Source organism: Sinocyclocheilus grahami, unplaced genomic scaffold (genome assembly GCF_001515645.1).
Source record: "Sinocyclocheilus grahami isolate Dianchi unplaced genomic scaffold, SAMN03320097.WGS_v1.1 scaffold843.1, whole genome shotgun sequence".
Taxonomy (NCBI): Eukaryota; Metazoa; Chordata; class Actinopteri; order Cypriniformes; family Cyprinidae; genus Sinocyclocheilus; species Sinocyclocheilus grahami.
In genome coordinates, this window is record NW_015506022.1 from 661,425 (window position 1) to 679,320 (window position 17,896).

Genomic DNA, 17,896 nt, shown 5'->3' on the forward strand with positions numbered 1-17,896 from the left:
GACATGCCAGAAAAACAACCAACAGCATGTTTGTTTATTTAATTTTTTTATTTATTTTCTGGCTTCTTTCAGTAGGTGAGAATAAAAAAGAAACATGGTCAAACATAAAACAGCCAACATCATTATTTAGCTTTTTTTTTTGTTTGTTTTCTTTTGTTTGTCTGGCTCTCTTTTTTCAGTCGGTGAGATAAGAAATTATCAAACTGAAAAATGTTAGTAAATAAACGTAATACTAGACATGCCAGAAAAACAACCAACAGCATGTTTGTTTATTTTATTTATTTTCTGGCTTCTTTAAGTAGGTGAGTATAAAAAAGAAACTTGGTCAAACAGAAAACAGCCAACAGCATTATTTTATTTTGTCTGGCTCACTTGTTTCAGTAAGTGAGATAAAACATGGCCAAACAGAAATAAAAAGGTTTTATGGTTAATTTAATACTAGACGTGTTGGTGAACGGTTTTTGTTTAGTGTGCAAAGAGACCTGACCTACTGTTATACTGATTTACTGACACATTCATAGAAATATGTATTCTTAGAAATAGTTGGATGTTTCTAAAATGAGGTTCAAACAAGTTCACTTACTCTGAACCTCATTTTAGAAACTTAATCTTAGTGTGAAAGCATTCTATACTCCAATTAGGCAGTATGCATGGATGTGTCTTGTCTTCTCTGTCCTGATCTGGGGTCATAGTCCTGAGAGGTCACCCCTCTCATCTTACAGTGCCTCCTTGATATGCGACCACTTACCACCCAGCACTCCCGTTCACCTTTCTGACCCTTTCCTCCCTCTCTCTCCACCCACTCAATAGGAGACACATACCCGTCATAAATCAACACTTACTATTACTAACCTCTAGCTCACATAACCAATCTTCACTGGATCCGTAACACCCCCTTTCCGTTTACAGGCCTCTGTTAGGACCACACAGTACACGTGTGGTTTCATTTCAAGCAAAGGTTTTATAGACTTTTATAGACTCACTAGAAGGCATGTTGAGGAGACCTTAAATAATGATCGAGGCCTTTGCCGTAATTACAGCCAGGACTGAAGCACCACCTGTATCCCATTCTGCTACTCCACCACATACACAAGCGCTCAGCAATATTGCTGGAAATCTTTCCTGGCATGATCGTTAAGAGAGATTCATGATTGGAGTCCTGGAGTCGGCAGTAAGGCTCCATTGTTGTTTTCCACTTAAGTTTGTTAGTTGAAGGTCTTACACAAGTGAACCAGCTGCAGCCAATAGCAAGATTTGCCTTTTACTTACTCAACATACAACCTGATAATTGCACACATACGTATACACACAATCACATGTGGACAACTGTGCTTGGCATTCAACAACAACACATCAAAGGAGGAAACAAACATCTGAGCCCATCGACGAAAGTCTGGATTTACTTTGTTTTTGGACACGGCAAGAGCTTCCAGAAATACCTGTGTGACTCATTTATAATGTAGGCATTGTTTTGGGGCTGATTTTTCTATAGTTTGTTGCATTTATACTGTAAAGTGTATTACATGTCAAGATAAGGCATCTCAAAGAGCTTACAAACAAGAATGTTAGCTAAGAACCTGTGCTACATTTATCAGTAGTATGACAGTCACTTGGATGTTTTCAATATAATTACACTGTAGTTTTTCCAGTAGCTAGCTACTTTTTTCTAGGACGTACTGTAACAGACAAAATGCTACATTGTTACTATTTATGTCCTGCTGAGTGAGCGGAGGTAGTGAAATTTCCATTAAAATGGTTTCACTAACTGCGTTTCCATTACAGATTTGCGCAAATCTTTTGCGATATTTTATAAAGGTAGATAAAAAAACTATTGTGAAATCACAGCGCTTCCATTAACCAATGTTATGAGATTAAAATGTTATTTTTTTCCTCTTGCGATAAGTCATGTTGACAGATGTTGGTAGGTTTATGCTTATCACAGCCACAGCACTAGCCATTATTTTTAATCAAAGATGTAGGCGTGTGTCTTTTGCGAAGCAAAGTGGAGAGCTGCTTCTGGGACGCTTCTGAAACGTGCCGCAGTGGGGAAAAAATTGCGATATATGGGAGTTTCTGTGAAATTTGCATGTTTCCATTGGGCATATTTTCACTTCGCAATTTTAATTTGTGCTATCTGATTGGTAATGGAAACACATAATATAGCTTTTGTTAGTAGCCTGAAGCTAGCATAGCTGACTACTTTTTCAAAATGCTAGCTGCTGTTGTTTGATTGCCTCAAAATAAAGTTGCTTTCAGCTTGCCAAGTAACTTCTTCAACATAGTTACACCTAGTTTTTGTATCCCACAAACAGGCATCCTTCCAAGAGCCAATATTTACAGTACACCTGTAACTGAACCCTGCATAATATAAACCTTCGTATTTACCTTTAGCAAGCAAGTAATATCCTGAAGACATCCTTGAAGCAAGACAGGACACCTAATGACCCGCTCTTAAAACCAATCTCTCTTTAAGAACAAGTTACAATGAACTTCCAGGAAACAGCAGCTGGAAAAGGAGTTTGAGGAGCTCCTCACATTTCTAGTATATCATTAACAGCTTTAAAGTGCCTTCAGGCTGTGTGATTTCCAGAGTTTACTTACATACCAATGGACCATTAGGGGTTTGGGCTGTTAATTAGCTTAGCACCCATTGTGTGAATTGGAGACTGGATTAATGGGAGGGGAATAGTAATGAGGCTCACCTTTCTTTGCTCAGGGCCATCCTGGGAGGATCCAGGTTGGGGTTCTCCATGGACTCCATCTGAGGGCATCGCAGGAAGTAGTAGAGAGTGTGGAGGGCATCCGGAGACCAGGAGACGGGCTGCTGGCGGGCATGACGTGCAGGACTGAGCCCATGACGGACAGAACTGAGGCGCTGCATATGGTGCATGGCCCGTGACACCAGGTCACCTGATGATGACAAACAATCAATCAGAAATTTAAGATATTTGCATCAGATCAGGCTAACAGAGATTATTTTAATTTATTAAAATGTACTTTTTTCTTACAATATCTTGAATACACATTTTCTATGATTCAATTTTAATGTTTTTTTAATGAGCATAAGTTCAAAAATGTCAGGGTGGTACAACATAATGTAAGAAAAAACTTACAAAATGTTTTTGTTAAATCAATGAACTTTTTAAATCATTATACAAACATTTGAAAAATCCATGTCATGTGGTGCAACCACCATGCAAAAATAAAGTCATAACTTTTTTCTATCTTGAAATAGATACATTTTTGTGACAATAATAAGAAAGAATGAGAACAAAATTATTTTAAAATCATTCAATTTAAACTGAAAATGGAAAAAAAATTCACAACAAAAAGGTTTTCAAAAGCATATAAAACCAACATGAACACAAAATGTACGCTCAATTATATATAAAAAAAAATTCTTCTTATTTGTCATTGACCCAGATATCAAATTATCACCAGAGCTCAGTCGGAAGCTTATAAGACCTCGGACACTAACTGAAACCAAAAACCACAAGTTGGCCTTCATAGCAAATGTGGAAAGCTAATATGAGCGAGTCAGCACATGTGCCTCCTCTAAACAGCTTTGGAGATGAAACACCCACCTGCTGAAGTCTTTCCCTCATGTATCTCACAGTTCCACAACATGTGAACATCCTTATGATTGTACCAACAAGGCATCCAATGAAACCTGGATTCTCAACACGTAGCAGGAAACAGTCCAAGTAATTGTGGGAAAATGTAGACTTCATTTGTGGAAATCACCCCTTGGGTTCATTTTCAAACCACAGAGTGGTTTGTGAGTAGGAAGAATCTTCCGTTATTATCTGAAAGATGCCAAACTTGCAGCAATAGGGGCCTTATTGTGTTCTGCCAGGCCCTAGGGTCTTAGAGAATTTATGAAGCAATCGGGAAGTTTGGGGCTTTTCAATTAGTTTTCTACTAATGCTTGCCCTGCAGGCTGAGATCAGTGCGATTGGACTGGAGATATTAAATACAACATCCTCAAAGCTCATGGTAATACTTGTTGCAATTTAAAGGCCGATATACTTGAAGTGAAGTTCTGTTTTGTTCTTCGCTTAGGGTAAAAAAAAAGTTTGAAATATCTGAGCAGCAGTTTAATGTCTCCGGCAATGCCTATGCTATAGGGAGTGGCATTTAGAATTTGAACGTAAATATGTGCTGTCCTTTCCTCTCGATAACAAAAGTGAGAAAGCAGCAGTTAAGAAAGCATCATAGTGACGAAGATAGGCTTGCACCAGCTCTGCAATTCAGGACTCCAGTCAAGTCAAGTCAAGTCATTTATTTTATACAATAGATAACTTTAAAACAAGCTTTACCGTTTTAAACATGGAAAACATGAAAGTTAGTTGCAATTACAGTTAGAATTTAGCTTTGAGTCTGCCTGCGTGCTGTCATTTCCATGGAACAATAGTTCTAAGGTGTATTCAAGATGGAGCAAATTTTTCCATAAAATGTACTTTGGCAAGCTGTTTTGAACTCCCACAACAAACTTTGTTTTGGCCTAATTTTGTTTGAAATGATGTCACGGTTCATACGTTTGTTCTTCAATTTTGCTTGCCTATTACGTAATCACTATAGACCAGTGATAGTTCAAAGGTGTTTACCAGCTTGAGCAAACTTTTCCATGACGTTCGCTTTCTCAAGCTATTTCAAATTCCTGAAACAAGCTCCAAACAAGCTTCATTTTGGCCTGATATTGTTCAAATATTGTTGTTGGATTTTGCTTGAAGTATAACAGGCTTTTTCTTTTCAACCATTCCTCTAAATTCAGACTGAAAGCGCTACCAACAACAGAGCACATTTTTCACATGCCAAATCACACATTTTAGGTTGTGTAGATGGCCATTTGCATCTAGAGTTCCAGGGCAGTTGAGGACATACAGATGCCCCACTGTCCATCGATCTCCTGGGTACAGCTGGATCAAACCTACATGAGAGCTCATGGGGAGGCGCCAACATCAAGGGCAGTGCACAAAGACAGCTCTCACTGAATTCACTGAGTTTGTGTGTGATTGCTAATGTCCTGCTGAACGTGCCCTTGTGCTGTGGGAGACAAGCAGCAAAGTGTTCAGTTTTTGCAGTAGGAAATTCGTGCCTTCCATCGGTAAGCCGCCAACCATGCCACCGCTGGGCTTGTGGCATGGTGGTTAAACACAGGTAAAACAGCTCAGAGTACGGCAACCCATGCCAACAAGGGAACTCTTTCACTGCAAGGGAAATATACCATTTTCAAATGTAAACTCCTGTGAGGAGGGAACCAAAACACTGTACAATGAACCGACAGACTATTGCTGAATAAGGCACTGTAATCTTTGTATTTACACTTTAAAGTTCAGCTAAATTGCATTTGTTCAGCTTTCCACTTGTATAAAATCCAGTCCAGACAATAAATCCCAGACCAGATGTTGCTTTTATCAAGGGAACCGTGTTGAGACAGACGTGCTTCATTTGCGTGCAGATGAGTCAGGCATCATGAAGTCAGAGGAGACACTGGTAGAGCAGTTCATCTTCCTTCAATCCTAATAGGAGTGTGTCTAATAACACCATAACATCCTGCAGGAATTATCTAGAATACCAGACAAGAGGCACTTAAGGCACCAGAAGACTTTTAGTTGACTTCCACACTCGTTTTGTGTCTTTCCATCACTAAACATTCTGTTTAGAAAGCAAACATGCCTCCTCTTTGGGAACGACATAGTGGTGTTTATTCAGAGCATAAAATAATAGGCTAATCAGTCCGGAAAGATAAACAGCGTCCACATTATCTCCTTTTCCATGTGGTGTTTGCAGGGATAACAACAAGCAATTGTGTCTCTGTATGAAACTTGCTGCAATCTTGACTCTGTTAACTGTCAAGTCAAGCACTGTGACAGATAGTGACATACCTATAGTAAACTTGTGTAGTTTATAGTTTGGCATATGTACACATTTTTTGTATCAAAATATATAAAATAAAATTTATATATATATATATATGACATTTAAAATAGGCTAATCAGTCCGGAAAGATAAACAGCGTCCACATTATCTCCTTTTCCATGTGGTGTTTGCAGGGATAACAACAAGCAATTGTGTCTCTGTATGAAACTTGCTGCAATCTTGACTCTGTTAACTGTCAAGTCAAGCACTGTGACAGATAGTGACATACCTATAGTAAACTTGTGTAGTTTATAGTTTGGCATATGTACACATTTTTTGTATCAAAATATATAAAATAAAATGTAATAATGTAATTTCATTATTTTATGTTGCTTATACTTTGAAAAAATCATATGCATATAAAAAGTATATGAAATATGCAAAATAATACGCACATTTAAATAATTAAAATAAATACTTTTAGTTTGTATATTTACATATTGCGCTATTATTTGATGCACTATTATTTTCAATATTAACACTGACTCTATAACTTAGAAATATAAAGTTTTAAACAAAATACTAAAAGCAAAGTTACAAATATAAAAAGCAAATTAAAATTGCATTTAATATTCAGGATGTGACATTTGCAAGAAGCGTCATTCTGAAAAATTCCACCGTGTCCAACCTTCTCATAAGCTGTAGCTTAAATGTGACCTTTCTGAGTTGTAAATGATTCAGTATGATTCATAATGGACATAACGGACAAGAGAGAGAAACAGACAAAACAAAGAGTATCAGACATAACAGAAAGACAGGAAGGAAGTCAGACACTCACTCAGTTCGGAGATGCTGCCCACACATGTAGCCAGTAAGGCCTGTTCGAGTGTTCGCAGCTCCAGTTCAGCGTACGCATCCTCTCTGCTCTCCAACCCCGTCTGACGTCCCTCCGTGTATGGACTGAAATGAGCCGGAAGTGACAGAACACCTAAAATATAAAGACAGGAAACTAGTCAAGACAAAATGTAAAAATTACACTTTTACCGTTGTGGTCACATTTACAATTGCTTGGCGAAATTTTGGGGAAATGTATTTCAAGTAATGCAAGTTATGTAATCAGATTACTTTTTTCAAGTAACTGGAAAAGTAACGCATTACTTTTCAATTTACAACAAAATTACATCGGAGTTACTTTTTCAAGAAAGTAATGCAAGTTACTTTTTTCACATTTATTCACTGATATCGCTCCTGTTCCCGTGTTGAGAGGAATTGGGAGTGACGTGCAGAACCTCTTCCTTCAGTCTGAGGCTTATTAATTTCACTTTTTGGTGTGAAAGGGTCTTTATTGTTTCCAAAAATATTACTTTTGGGCTTTTTGTTATTAAAAATAAATAAACAAGCCCGACCCAGTTGACAAAAGTAACACAAAAGTAATGTAATGCATTACTTTTCTTAAAGAGTAAGTAACGCAATTAGTTATTTTTAATTATTTTATTTTATTTTACCATCATTGGTTGATTTAGTTGAGTTGTCTCCAGTAGTGACTTCCTGTCCATATGGAAGGATCAGGAAAAACAGAGCGATCAAGGAAGGGGAGACTTGTGCAGTTAAGTTTCCCACTGGTTCTTTGTAGTCCTGGATAAAGCTTTGCTTTGGCCTTCAGGGGTGAGTGTCCTGCCAAGGAAAAGGAAACAAGCAAGGAACCCTACCAGAGAAGCAAAAACAAAGCAATATTGTGAGTCCTGTTTCTGATTTATGGAAGGCTCTTCATTGGAAAGACGGATCCCTATCCCATCTGTGAACTTTAAAGGAATATTCCAGGTTTAGAGCAAGTTAACCTCAATCGTTAGGATTTGTGGCTACACAAAATTTAAATTTAAATAGAATTTCTCTCCTTTCCCTATAAAACGTTAGTTATAGTAAGAATGTTACAATGGAAGTGAATGGGGCCAATTCCTAATCATTAAAACTTGCTGCATCCAAAATCGCATACTACTATTCCTGGATAAAGCTTTGCTTTGGCCTTCAGGGGTGAGTGTCCTGCCAAGGAAAAGGAAACAAGCAAGGAACCCTACCAGAGAAGCAAAAACAAAGCAATATTGTGAGTCCTGTTTCTGATTTATGGAAGGCTCTTCATTGGAAAGACGGATCCCTATCCCATCTGTGAACTTTAAAGGAATATTCCAGGTTTAGAACAAGTTAACCTCAATCGTTAGGATTTGTGGCTACACAAAATTTAAATTTAAATAGAATTTCTCTCCTTTCCCTAAAAAACGTTAGTTATAGTAAGAATGTTACAATGGAAGTGAATGGGGCCAATTCCTAATCATTAAAACTTGCTGCATCCAAAATCGCATACTACTATTTGGTAGATGCTACTGTATATTTGATGAAGAACTTAACTGCAAAAAAAGTATGTTCTATATGATGTGTAGCAATAAATTCTGAAAATGTGCATAAAAAAATGTGCGCTAAATTGAATCTTATAATTTTATTATAAGACATGCTAACAAACTACGATGGAAATTGAATAAATTCCTCAATGTGCATCAAAAAACTCATGTAACTTTGCCTCAACAGATCCTGTGATTGAACGACCGATCTTATCGCACACCATCTACAATGTTATTTTATGTTATATTATTTTGAAATGCCAGAGCCAACGTCCATCATCAAAATGATTTGGTACAATCCCCTCCCATAATTGTCTCACACGATTGCCTTCCCAAACATCAGGCATCCGAATGCAAGATAACATGACAGTGTTTGTTAATACGTTTCGTCTGTGTGCTCTGTGGTGCATTCATTATGTACAAAAAAAAAAGGTTTTGACACTTTGCGCCAGTTTCCCAAGAAGTGACGATTTTATTCTCTTGAACACATGTAAACAGAATGTTTTATGGGATATTCACATTTTTGCACGTAAGTAAAATTCACAACTTTGGATGGAATCATAACATGGAATCAGTTTGTGCTTTGATAAAAGTATAAGTTTCACATTGCTGCAAAAATGGGCCCCATTTACTTTTACTGTAAGTGCCTCATCATATTTTTGCTATCGAGGAGTGTGTATTTTTTTGGCAATCAATACACCACAAATGCAGTCGATGGAGTTTAACTTGCACTAAACGCAGACTATTCCTTTAAGCGACTAAAAGTCTCCATCCAGAATGTTTAGAAGTGCTTTTCTGCCCACAGGGCCAGTTTCTAGATAAGCCCATGCATTCTGCTTCTATCATGTACAGGGCAAAGATTCAAGACATTTACAGATGAGGGTGGCTTCAGTGTTCATGAATACAGGCTTACCACAGTGTGGTAAGAGTAAAGCATATGGGACTGACTCCTCAGACACGAACACTGGCATCATAAATTCCAGTAGACAAAGCTAAACGTTTGTTTACAGTAAACACCCTCTTAATGGGGTCTGTGATTTACATTTATTACGGCACATTTACAGCTTCAGGGTGGCTGGCTACCAACAAGGTGACACAATAGAAGAAATATCACTCTTTTTTCATACATAAGATCCTATATGAACAGTGATATTTGCTACAGCAAGCACCACTTAATACAGCTGACAGGAAGCAGAGGTTTCAAGAGGGCCTGATTTCCTCTCCTGTGGTTCGTGACTGTAAATATGAAACATATGGCTAGGTATAAAAATATACTGCTTGGTTAGTTCTCCATGATTGTCCAATTAAGTGAAGGACAGAATTTCAAGGAAGTGCACATGTGAGTAAATGATTACTGGACTTCCCATTTCAATATTGTTTTATATTTCGAATTTCGTCATGCTACATTATGGATCAAATAGCATGCATAATACGACTCTGCACTAATTCAGATGAGCTGCAAACAAATGCACAGATGCATGTGCATATCTATCCACAAACACACACACAAACCTAGGATGTGGCTGGATGCAGCACGAGAAACCGCCGTTTATGAGAGGCTTTCGGCTCCATCAAACGAGATTCTAAACCCCTGCATGAAAATCCAACCCACAACAAATTTGTCCAGCTGCAGCGGGAAAAGCGTCTGTGTGTGAGTCTGCTTCTCTGTATAGGGCAGGACAAAGCCTGGAGTATTTGCTGATGCTGGCCGTTCCTTACAATGGAATCGGCTTTACAATGAGCACACATGCCTGCAACTGCACTCAACTCACTCTCAACACTGCAGTCCGGTTACCGTTCACTCCCAAGGGTCATCAAGGGTGTTACTTGACAAGCCTGTGAAGTATGTCCACGTATAGGTTTCATCAGAAGGTGCAGGTGTCCAATTAGACAGGCACACATGAATATTGTGAAAACTGTTAGAAATAGTCGTCAGAGTGAAGTTTGAAACAGTTTGGGTTAGTTTGAATTTTAATTTTAGAATAGTGAATTATTATTAATCATTTTTGAAATAGTTAAATTTTTAAATTTAGAATAGTAAAGTTTTTCCTGAAAGTTAAAATCTAACATAGTAGCCCAATCTAGTATGTTAATACAGTATGCAAGGAATTTTTAATATTTTTCAAAGGTGTTTACTGGTAATTTGAATTATGTATTGCATTGCGTTGTGTTTTAGGGTTAAAAAGAAATGATGTTATAGAAATTTCTGTTATAGTGCAGTTAAAAGTTGTTTTTGAAATATTTTTAATTTCAGTTTTAGAATAGAGAAATATTGTTTCTATATAATAATGTATATAAAATAGTTATATTTTTATTTTACAACAGTGAATTATTGTTTCTGAAATATAAATGTATTATACATATTTTCAATAACAGAATATTGTTTATGAAATAGTTACATTTTAACAACTAATTCTGAAATATTTTACATAATATTTTAAAATTTCAATTTTAGAACAGGGAAACATTGTTTCTATATAATAACAAAATAATGTTTATGAAATAGTTACATTTTTATTTTTACAATAGTGAATTATTGTTTCTGAAATATTATACATTTTAATTTTAGAATAACAGAATATTGTTTATGATTAATTTTTTTTTTTTTTTTTTTTTTTTTTACAATCTGTTTATGGTGCAATATCAATCAAATAAACATAAACTTATTCGTGAATGGTCATTACATTTCACAGCAATGACTGACGCCATTTTTACAGACGTTTACAGAATATTATGATAAAATCATAAACTAATTAAGATTATAAACTGACTTTATTACTCTACCTCAGTATAACCTAATAAGTTTTTTTGTTTGTTTTTTTGGAAAGGAACCCAACGTGCCATGAATAAAATCAGAAACCATAAAACATCCATTCTGTGTTGCCAACATACTCTGTGGAGTCATTCTTGCATGTTAGAGTTCTCCAAATTTAGCTTAAAATAGCAAATCGCACGGTTCAGATTGGGTGTCACCCTAATGTTTATTCAGTATTTCATGCTATGAATGACTGACATTAGGTAAGCATCCAATCTACTCTGTTTCCAAGTGTTCTTAGGACTTCACATATAATTTTCACTCTTGCACCATGAGAGCACGGCTAGTCGAGCTTCTGTAAGTTTAGAAAGTGGCAGTACAAGCGAGAAATCTCCCATGAGTCCACGCCCCATCTGAACAGCCGCCTGCCTTTCCCACAGCCCATCCCAACACACTCACACATAAAGAATCTCCTCTCCTCGTTCGCCTCAAATCATCACTTCAGGGAGAAAAGTGTGACCAGATAGAGAAAGAAAGAAAAGAAGATGCTATTTCAGTAGAACTAAGGTGAAAATCAATTTCAGAGAGGTTCCTCACACCAGGAACTAGACCTAACAGGCTATAAAAGACCAACGGAGGGGTTTTTATTTGGGTGTATTTATATCGACAGTCTTTTTCTTGAAGAAGCCCATTCCACTCTCTCAGTAATAGCAGCGGTGTCCATATAGACTGCATTCCTGATGGATAATTGGTCTGGAAATAAAGATGTGTTTGGTCTAGCACGAGTCAGTTGTTCCTGTATGTGCATCCGAGTGTGTTAAATGCCGAGGTCTCTCTTCTTTATGGGCCCAGAGGCCTCATTCTCTGATGTCTAAGTGGCCTTTCACATTCAACGGAGGCCACCTGCTTCAAAAACAAGCTCTTCATTCATTTGGGCCTTGGTCAGCACTTTAGTCATTTCCTGCTGACAAAAAAACGGCTTTGAGATGATGATCGTTCAAGATCAAAACGCAATATAAAAAAATGTTGCAAATACGACCAACCAGTTTCTGCTGCCCACACATACAGGAACAATGGAATTTCCAGAAGTCCAGATGTCGACTGTAACTTCTGGCACATGGCTAATGTTAACCGCGCCTAAAAACAAGCTGTTTAGGAGGTCAGGGGTCTTTAATTTAATTAGTAATGGTATTAATACGTTAACCTGACCTGAGATCTGTCACTAACGGTAGCTGACAGATAAGCTAATGATGAAGATGGTAGTAAAGTTGATGTAAATATAATAAATATGCAGTAAATATCTACATCTCATTCAAACAAGTACAATACTAAATACTAAATTTGACTTAGAATTTAAACAAACGGTAAATATATACAAATGAACGCCCAGCTAACAGGAAAATTTTTCATAGAATTTATAAAAATGTTGGGACGAAAACATTCTTAGGCTACACTTTACACTAGTGGGTCTTCGTTTTAAAATGCATAACTTTTGCTACGCCTGTCGTTTACACTACTCCGGCATTTTCGACCCTCGAAAACTTAGACTTTCGCAAAATGCCGCCGACTCTGTTTTCGTTTGAAAACTCCCGGGGTTGCATTTCAGTGTAATCGGGCCAAAACGGAGACTTTTGAAAACGATGGCGTGGCTGCCCACATTCTCTCTGCGTACCCTTGACGAACGTGTAAACAATAACATCATGCTCATTGTTGTACATGCATGAATGGTCATGTGACATGCATTTTCGGTTGTTTAGTGTGAAAGGAGATCACTTCTGAAACGCAGTGAAAACACCAGTGTAGACGAGGATCGTTTTCATTTTAAAACGCACTAGTGTAAACAGTGCCTAAAAGTGACGTTTAAGGAACGTTCTTATTTTAATATAGCGTTTAATAACAAACGCTAGTAGAACGTTGTCAGAAACGTTTTTGGAACATTTAAATAACATTATAATCACAAAGAAAACTAGACAATTTAACGTTTTAGAAACATTTCAAAATGTTTCCACAGTGTTTTTAAAACCTAAATGGAAGCCATATTGTTGTAATTAATTTAGTGACTGTATTTAATGACTTTCATGGCAAATGAGAGCTGTAACATAAAATATTAGTTAACAGATGCTATAACTAAACAACTGTTTAACAGATAGTTAAACAAAGAAGCTATATATATATACTTAACAGGCCTTGCTAAATACTAAATGTGAGTAAAATTTCAAACAAAATACATTGACACTATATAAGTGATTTAAAATTTAGACAAAAAAAGGCTATGTTGATTTATATGGAGGCAATGCTGTGTTAGAGGATTTGTTTGCGCTAATTCAAAACTTTGTTCTGACCTTATATCTGTACCAGACGTAGAAAATGTGGTGAACAGATACTAGCTAACACATACAGAAACTAGATAAAAAACAACCTTGTAAATTTTACTATAAAGTTAGTGTATATAACAATTACAATAAAATACATCGAAATTATTATACAAAATGCAATGTTGGTATCTGATGTTTGATTCTATGCTAATAATTCACACAAAAAGTAAGCATGTTGAGAAATATGGATGTTCGACAAGTTGTGTTAACAGTCTAGTTATAGTTATTGAGAGCTTTGAGGGTGGTCAGCTGTCTGACTGTGGAGGTCATTTATACATTGGGCAAAAATAACAGCATTTGTCATGTCAGGTTGAGTCTTATCAGAATTTTGGCGTTCTGGGTTATATCATTAGAGTCTGGATCGGCAAGCACTGATCACTTCACACATGCTTGCCTGGCTAATTAATCACAGTGAGGAAGACTGACTGCCTTGCGTCCCATCACACCTCAGGAGAGCTTTTAAACACGTTTGGATCAGCAGCCGTGTGACACATTTTCCCACTGATCCAGTCAGTCAAGAATATATGCTTCTCTAAATAAATAATAATAAAAAAACCTAAGGGAAAAAATGCTACATCGATATACCAACACATAATATGCAGTAGTTCCCAGGAGGCTTTGTGGCTTTGTTGAGATTAGGGAATCTCAGTTCATGATCCTCTGACTTTGCTTTGAAAGATCTAGCATCATAAGCAGAACAAATATTACATTTATTACGACATGGCTTCATTCCTCATGTAGATCTTGCTTTATGAATTCAAGCCAACTGTGGAGCCAGTGGTTTATTTTCATGTTTGCAAGGAATCACCACAAATTACTTCATTGTTCTCATGTTAAAGGTAATAGATTGTATTCCACATCTTGCAGACATCCATGTTTTATATATTCTCTGAATAAAATGAGTGGCGCTTGTCTGTGAAAAACATTCAGAAACAGTGCATTGTCATTTGGCTACTAATGCCCTCAAGTTTCTATGATATTCTGGTCTCTAGATACAACTTCAATATTATCCAAGGTTTAATTTTAAGGGTTTTATTTCAAACCACTAAATAAGAGCAATAGCAACAGTGACGCTTGCCTCAGATGTAAAGCAGCATTTTGCTGTAGTCGCCTCTGGAACAACTTCCATATTAAGAGAGACCCAACACAATCGGCCTGCTGTTCAGCCTCTGAGCGATGGAGCAATGGCAAATCTGATGGACTTGGAACTTCAGCGTAGATGAATGGAAATCTAGCCCAGTGTTAAATGTTGATTTTATTTTCCCCTCTCTGCCTCACGCTTACTCACTCTATATGTCTTCCTTCAGATGTCAGGTTTCAAGGCCTACCACTTCATTAAACAAGAACATCTATGAATAGCACACATGCTGGTCAATGAGATGACTATTTCAGTATATGGAGCCCTTTAGTTTCATTTATGAAAATATGGAGTAACTGAAAGTCTGTTTTGTTTGTTTAGCGTGACAGATGAACTCAAAGGTCATGACTAAGGCATTATATTAAAAAAAGCATTCAAAGGGAAAAACAGAAAATCTAGGTATCATTCTACGTTTTGTACATAAAAATCATGTGGTTACAAAAGCCAGTGGGCTGCAATAAGGATTCTGACAAAATCCCCTTTAACAATGACAGACCTATTCCTAAGATCTTAAACATTGCAACATAAATTATTAGTAGTGCTTAGGCGAAACATCACAGACCGATCTTGTAATGACCGTCCACCATTTTATAGTGGAAACCTGGTTCATATCGGGAAAAGACCCAAACCTCACTTTCCTGGCACTAAGTCAGTGATATTCAGACCAATTACACTGTTTAATATACTGCCTGTAATTACAAAAGTTACATTCAACCCAGTTTGAGCTCCACACCTATGTCTATTACATTTCCAGCAAAAGTAGTTGAAAATGTTATTTTATAATTAATGATCATTAATTGGATATGAATATATATCAACAGATTGTACTTTTCTTACAAGAAGTACTGCTCCTTAAAGGAAGTCAAAACCCCCCAGAATCCCTCACACCCATGACGGGAGGGTGTACCTTGATCCTCCAGGCCTGAGGGGACAGAAACTCACAGATGTGAAAAATCATCTCAACACCCTAAGCCTCTGACCTCTGACCTTCACACCTAAATGAGTCAAACATTCTGTCTTACTCCAGTGCAGCCATCAGAACGAAAAGCAGCCCCCGTTGCATGCAGCGAAAACAAAGCTTCTTTGTGGCAGTCCACCCAAACATGTAATTCATAAAGATATCATTGTTTCAACTCAAACACGCACATAGCAGAAACTTTGTTTCAGAAGGTTTGTTATTTCAACCTATAAATTAAGTCCTAATATGTCTTCAATTACTTCATTGCTCTGAGCAACTGTAACTCTTGTCTGTGGCACCTTTATTTATACAATACTGCAATGTCACGCAAACATTAATTTACAATCAGCATGTTGCATATCATTAAACAATTCAAACAGTGGACTGCATTAAAGATAATTGTATTATAAAACAACAGCTGCTTAACCTGCGTTCCTTGTTTATACACAAGCTGACATGCTGACGCCAATAAAGCGTAGTTGGCAAAATACAGACAAAATACAGACCATACTTGATCACTATCAATATCATTATCAATATCAAGTCATCACTGCTGATTTGCAACTATCGAGAATTGAAATGTGGTTTCATGAGCTTAACAGAAACCTGGCAAAGAGCTGAGACTCCCAACTTTGCGGTTGTACTGCATGGGCATCAATTTGTGTGAGCAGACAGAAGCTTGAGAGAGAATGACGAAAATTAGGGAGTGGACCTGCTACAGAGGCAATGGTGTGGTTTGCGAAATCACCACAAATCATTCAAACACACTCATTGCCATCTCTGGGGTTTTAAACCTTCACCCTTCCCCACCCTCACAACTTTCTTTTAGTTTGTGGCTTGCACATCCAGAGAAAGCAAGACTCTGACCTGTTGTATACCAAAGTCAAAAGGCATAAAACTTTGGACAGACTGGACCACAACTTGGCAGATTATCCAAACATACAAACTAGTCATCCGGAGTCTGCCTGCAGCCATGTGAACTGTGAGAAACTGACAATTGGGTGGATTCTTGGGTTGCCTTAAAGGAGACACATTGGGACATGTTGAGTCATGTGGTGGGGACTTTGAGGGACTCAACGACTATGTTTTCTCAAGAACAACCCATGGATCACAAAGAACCAGAAGGACCTGCTAAACAGGAAGACAACTTGATAAAGGAAGCAACCAAAGCAAGTCCAAACGGAGCCGAAGAGGAAGAGCGACTAACAAACAAACATGGAGAGCAATTTCAAAAGAACAATATGAATTAAGTGGAAAGATAACAGGTCACATACTGGCTGGTAACCTGGTGCAGAAGAACCTGGGCAGGGCTAATGAGATCAGTCTGTTCTTCAACAGATCTGACTTTCATTCACTGGCTCAACCCTACCCCCATTTCTGTTTCCTAGGGGGTTTCTGCTCCCTCATTTACCATCCCCCTTCCTCCACAATTCTTGATCTCCCTGTGAGCTCCCATCGGCCACGCTCCCAAACTTCCACCCACCCCAATCCACATCTCCAACTTGGAAGTAAACTCAAGGTGGTACAAGTGGACACCAGCACAATCTCCAGAAGCATCTAAACACATTAATCAAAACAACCATCCTTAACGACAAGAAAGTCTCTACTAACTTCAGCCACTAGTTTAAGACTTCCCTTTAGGGGCTCCACTTAGGTCTAAGAACTAGCCAGCATGGTGATTCCTAGAGAACCAATTTTACCCTCAGCCTGTTTTCCTGGTTGCATTTGCTCAGGCAGCAGGAACTCTGAAGTGGCCGACAGCGACGTCTTTATTCGCAGCATTTACAAACGATCAGAGCTGTTTTTGTTGTGTGTCATGGGGTTCGTGATAATGGAGATGTAATGTAAATGCACAATTTACGTGATTGAAAAAGAGCGAGCAAATCTGACTAAATCTCCTATGAAAACTTACAGTGTTACATATCAGTGAGGCTGAGAAAAGAACAACGCTGCAGACAACAAGTAACTAAATGCCGTTTTCGCTATTTTCCATGTTCGTGGAGTAAATATTCTTACATGGCTTTTTAAAAATGCCAGGTACCCGGTGTTTTGTATGCGTTTGGCCAATTAGCGTACACTTACGTCACTGATAGTTCCTATAGAACTGTTTTAAACCCTACTCTGAAGTAAGAGTTCATTTCGTTCCCCCAAACCGAGTTCCTAGAACTAAATACATTCCTAGTTCTTGTGGTGCAAACACGCCAAAAAGCGGATATTTCCGTCAATATTTCTAGGAACTATGAAAAGTTTCCTCTGCTGCAAAAGCCCCTTATGAGGATCGAATACAGCATTTTTAATGAGTCACCTGCCAAAGTATTCGGTTGGCATCTATTCTAACATACTGAGACAAATTCTGATTGTCGTGAATTTTATAATGCTAATTCTGGTTTGGCCTGCTACATTAAACACAATAAC

At 37.6% G+C, this 17,896-nt stretch overlaps 1 protein-coding gene across 2 annotated transcripts in view; it reads right to left on the reverse strand.

Annotated features, from left to right (window-relative positions):
• abtb2b (ankyrin repeat and BTB (POZ) domain containing 2b) overlaps positions 1-17,896 on the reverse strand; it is a 50,775-nt gene that overhangs the window by 20,177 nt on the left and 12,702 nt on the right. For both annotated transcript variants that reach the window (XM_016247586.1, XM_016247585.1), the window contains exons 3-4: positions 6,701-6,850; positions 2,703-2,910 (exon numbers count right to left, since the gene is read on the reverse strand). In XM_016247586.1, coding sequence (XP_016103072.1) covers positions 2,703-2,910; positions 6,701-6,850 — 358 coding nt within the window. The remainder of the gene's footprint in view (positions 1-2,702; positions 2,911-6,700; positions 6,851-17,896) is intronic.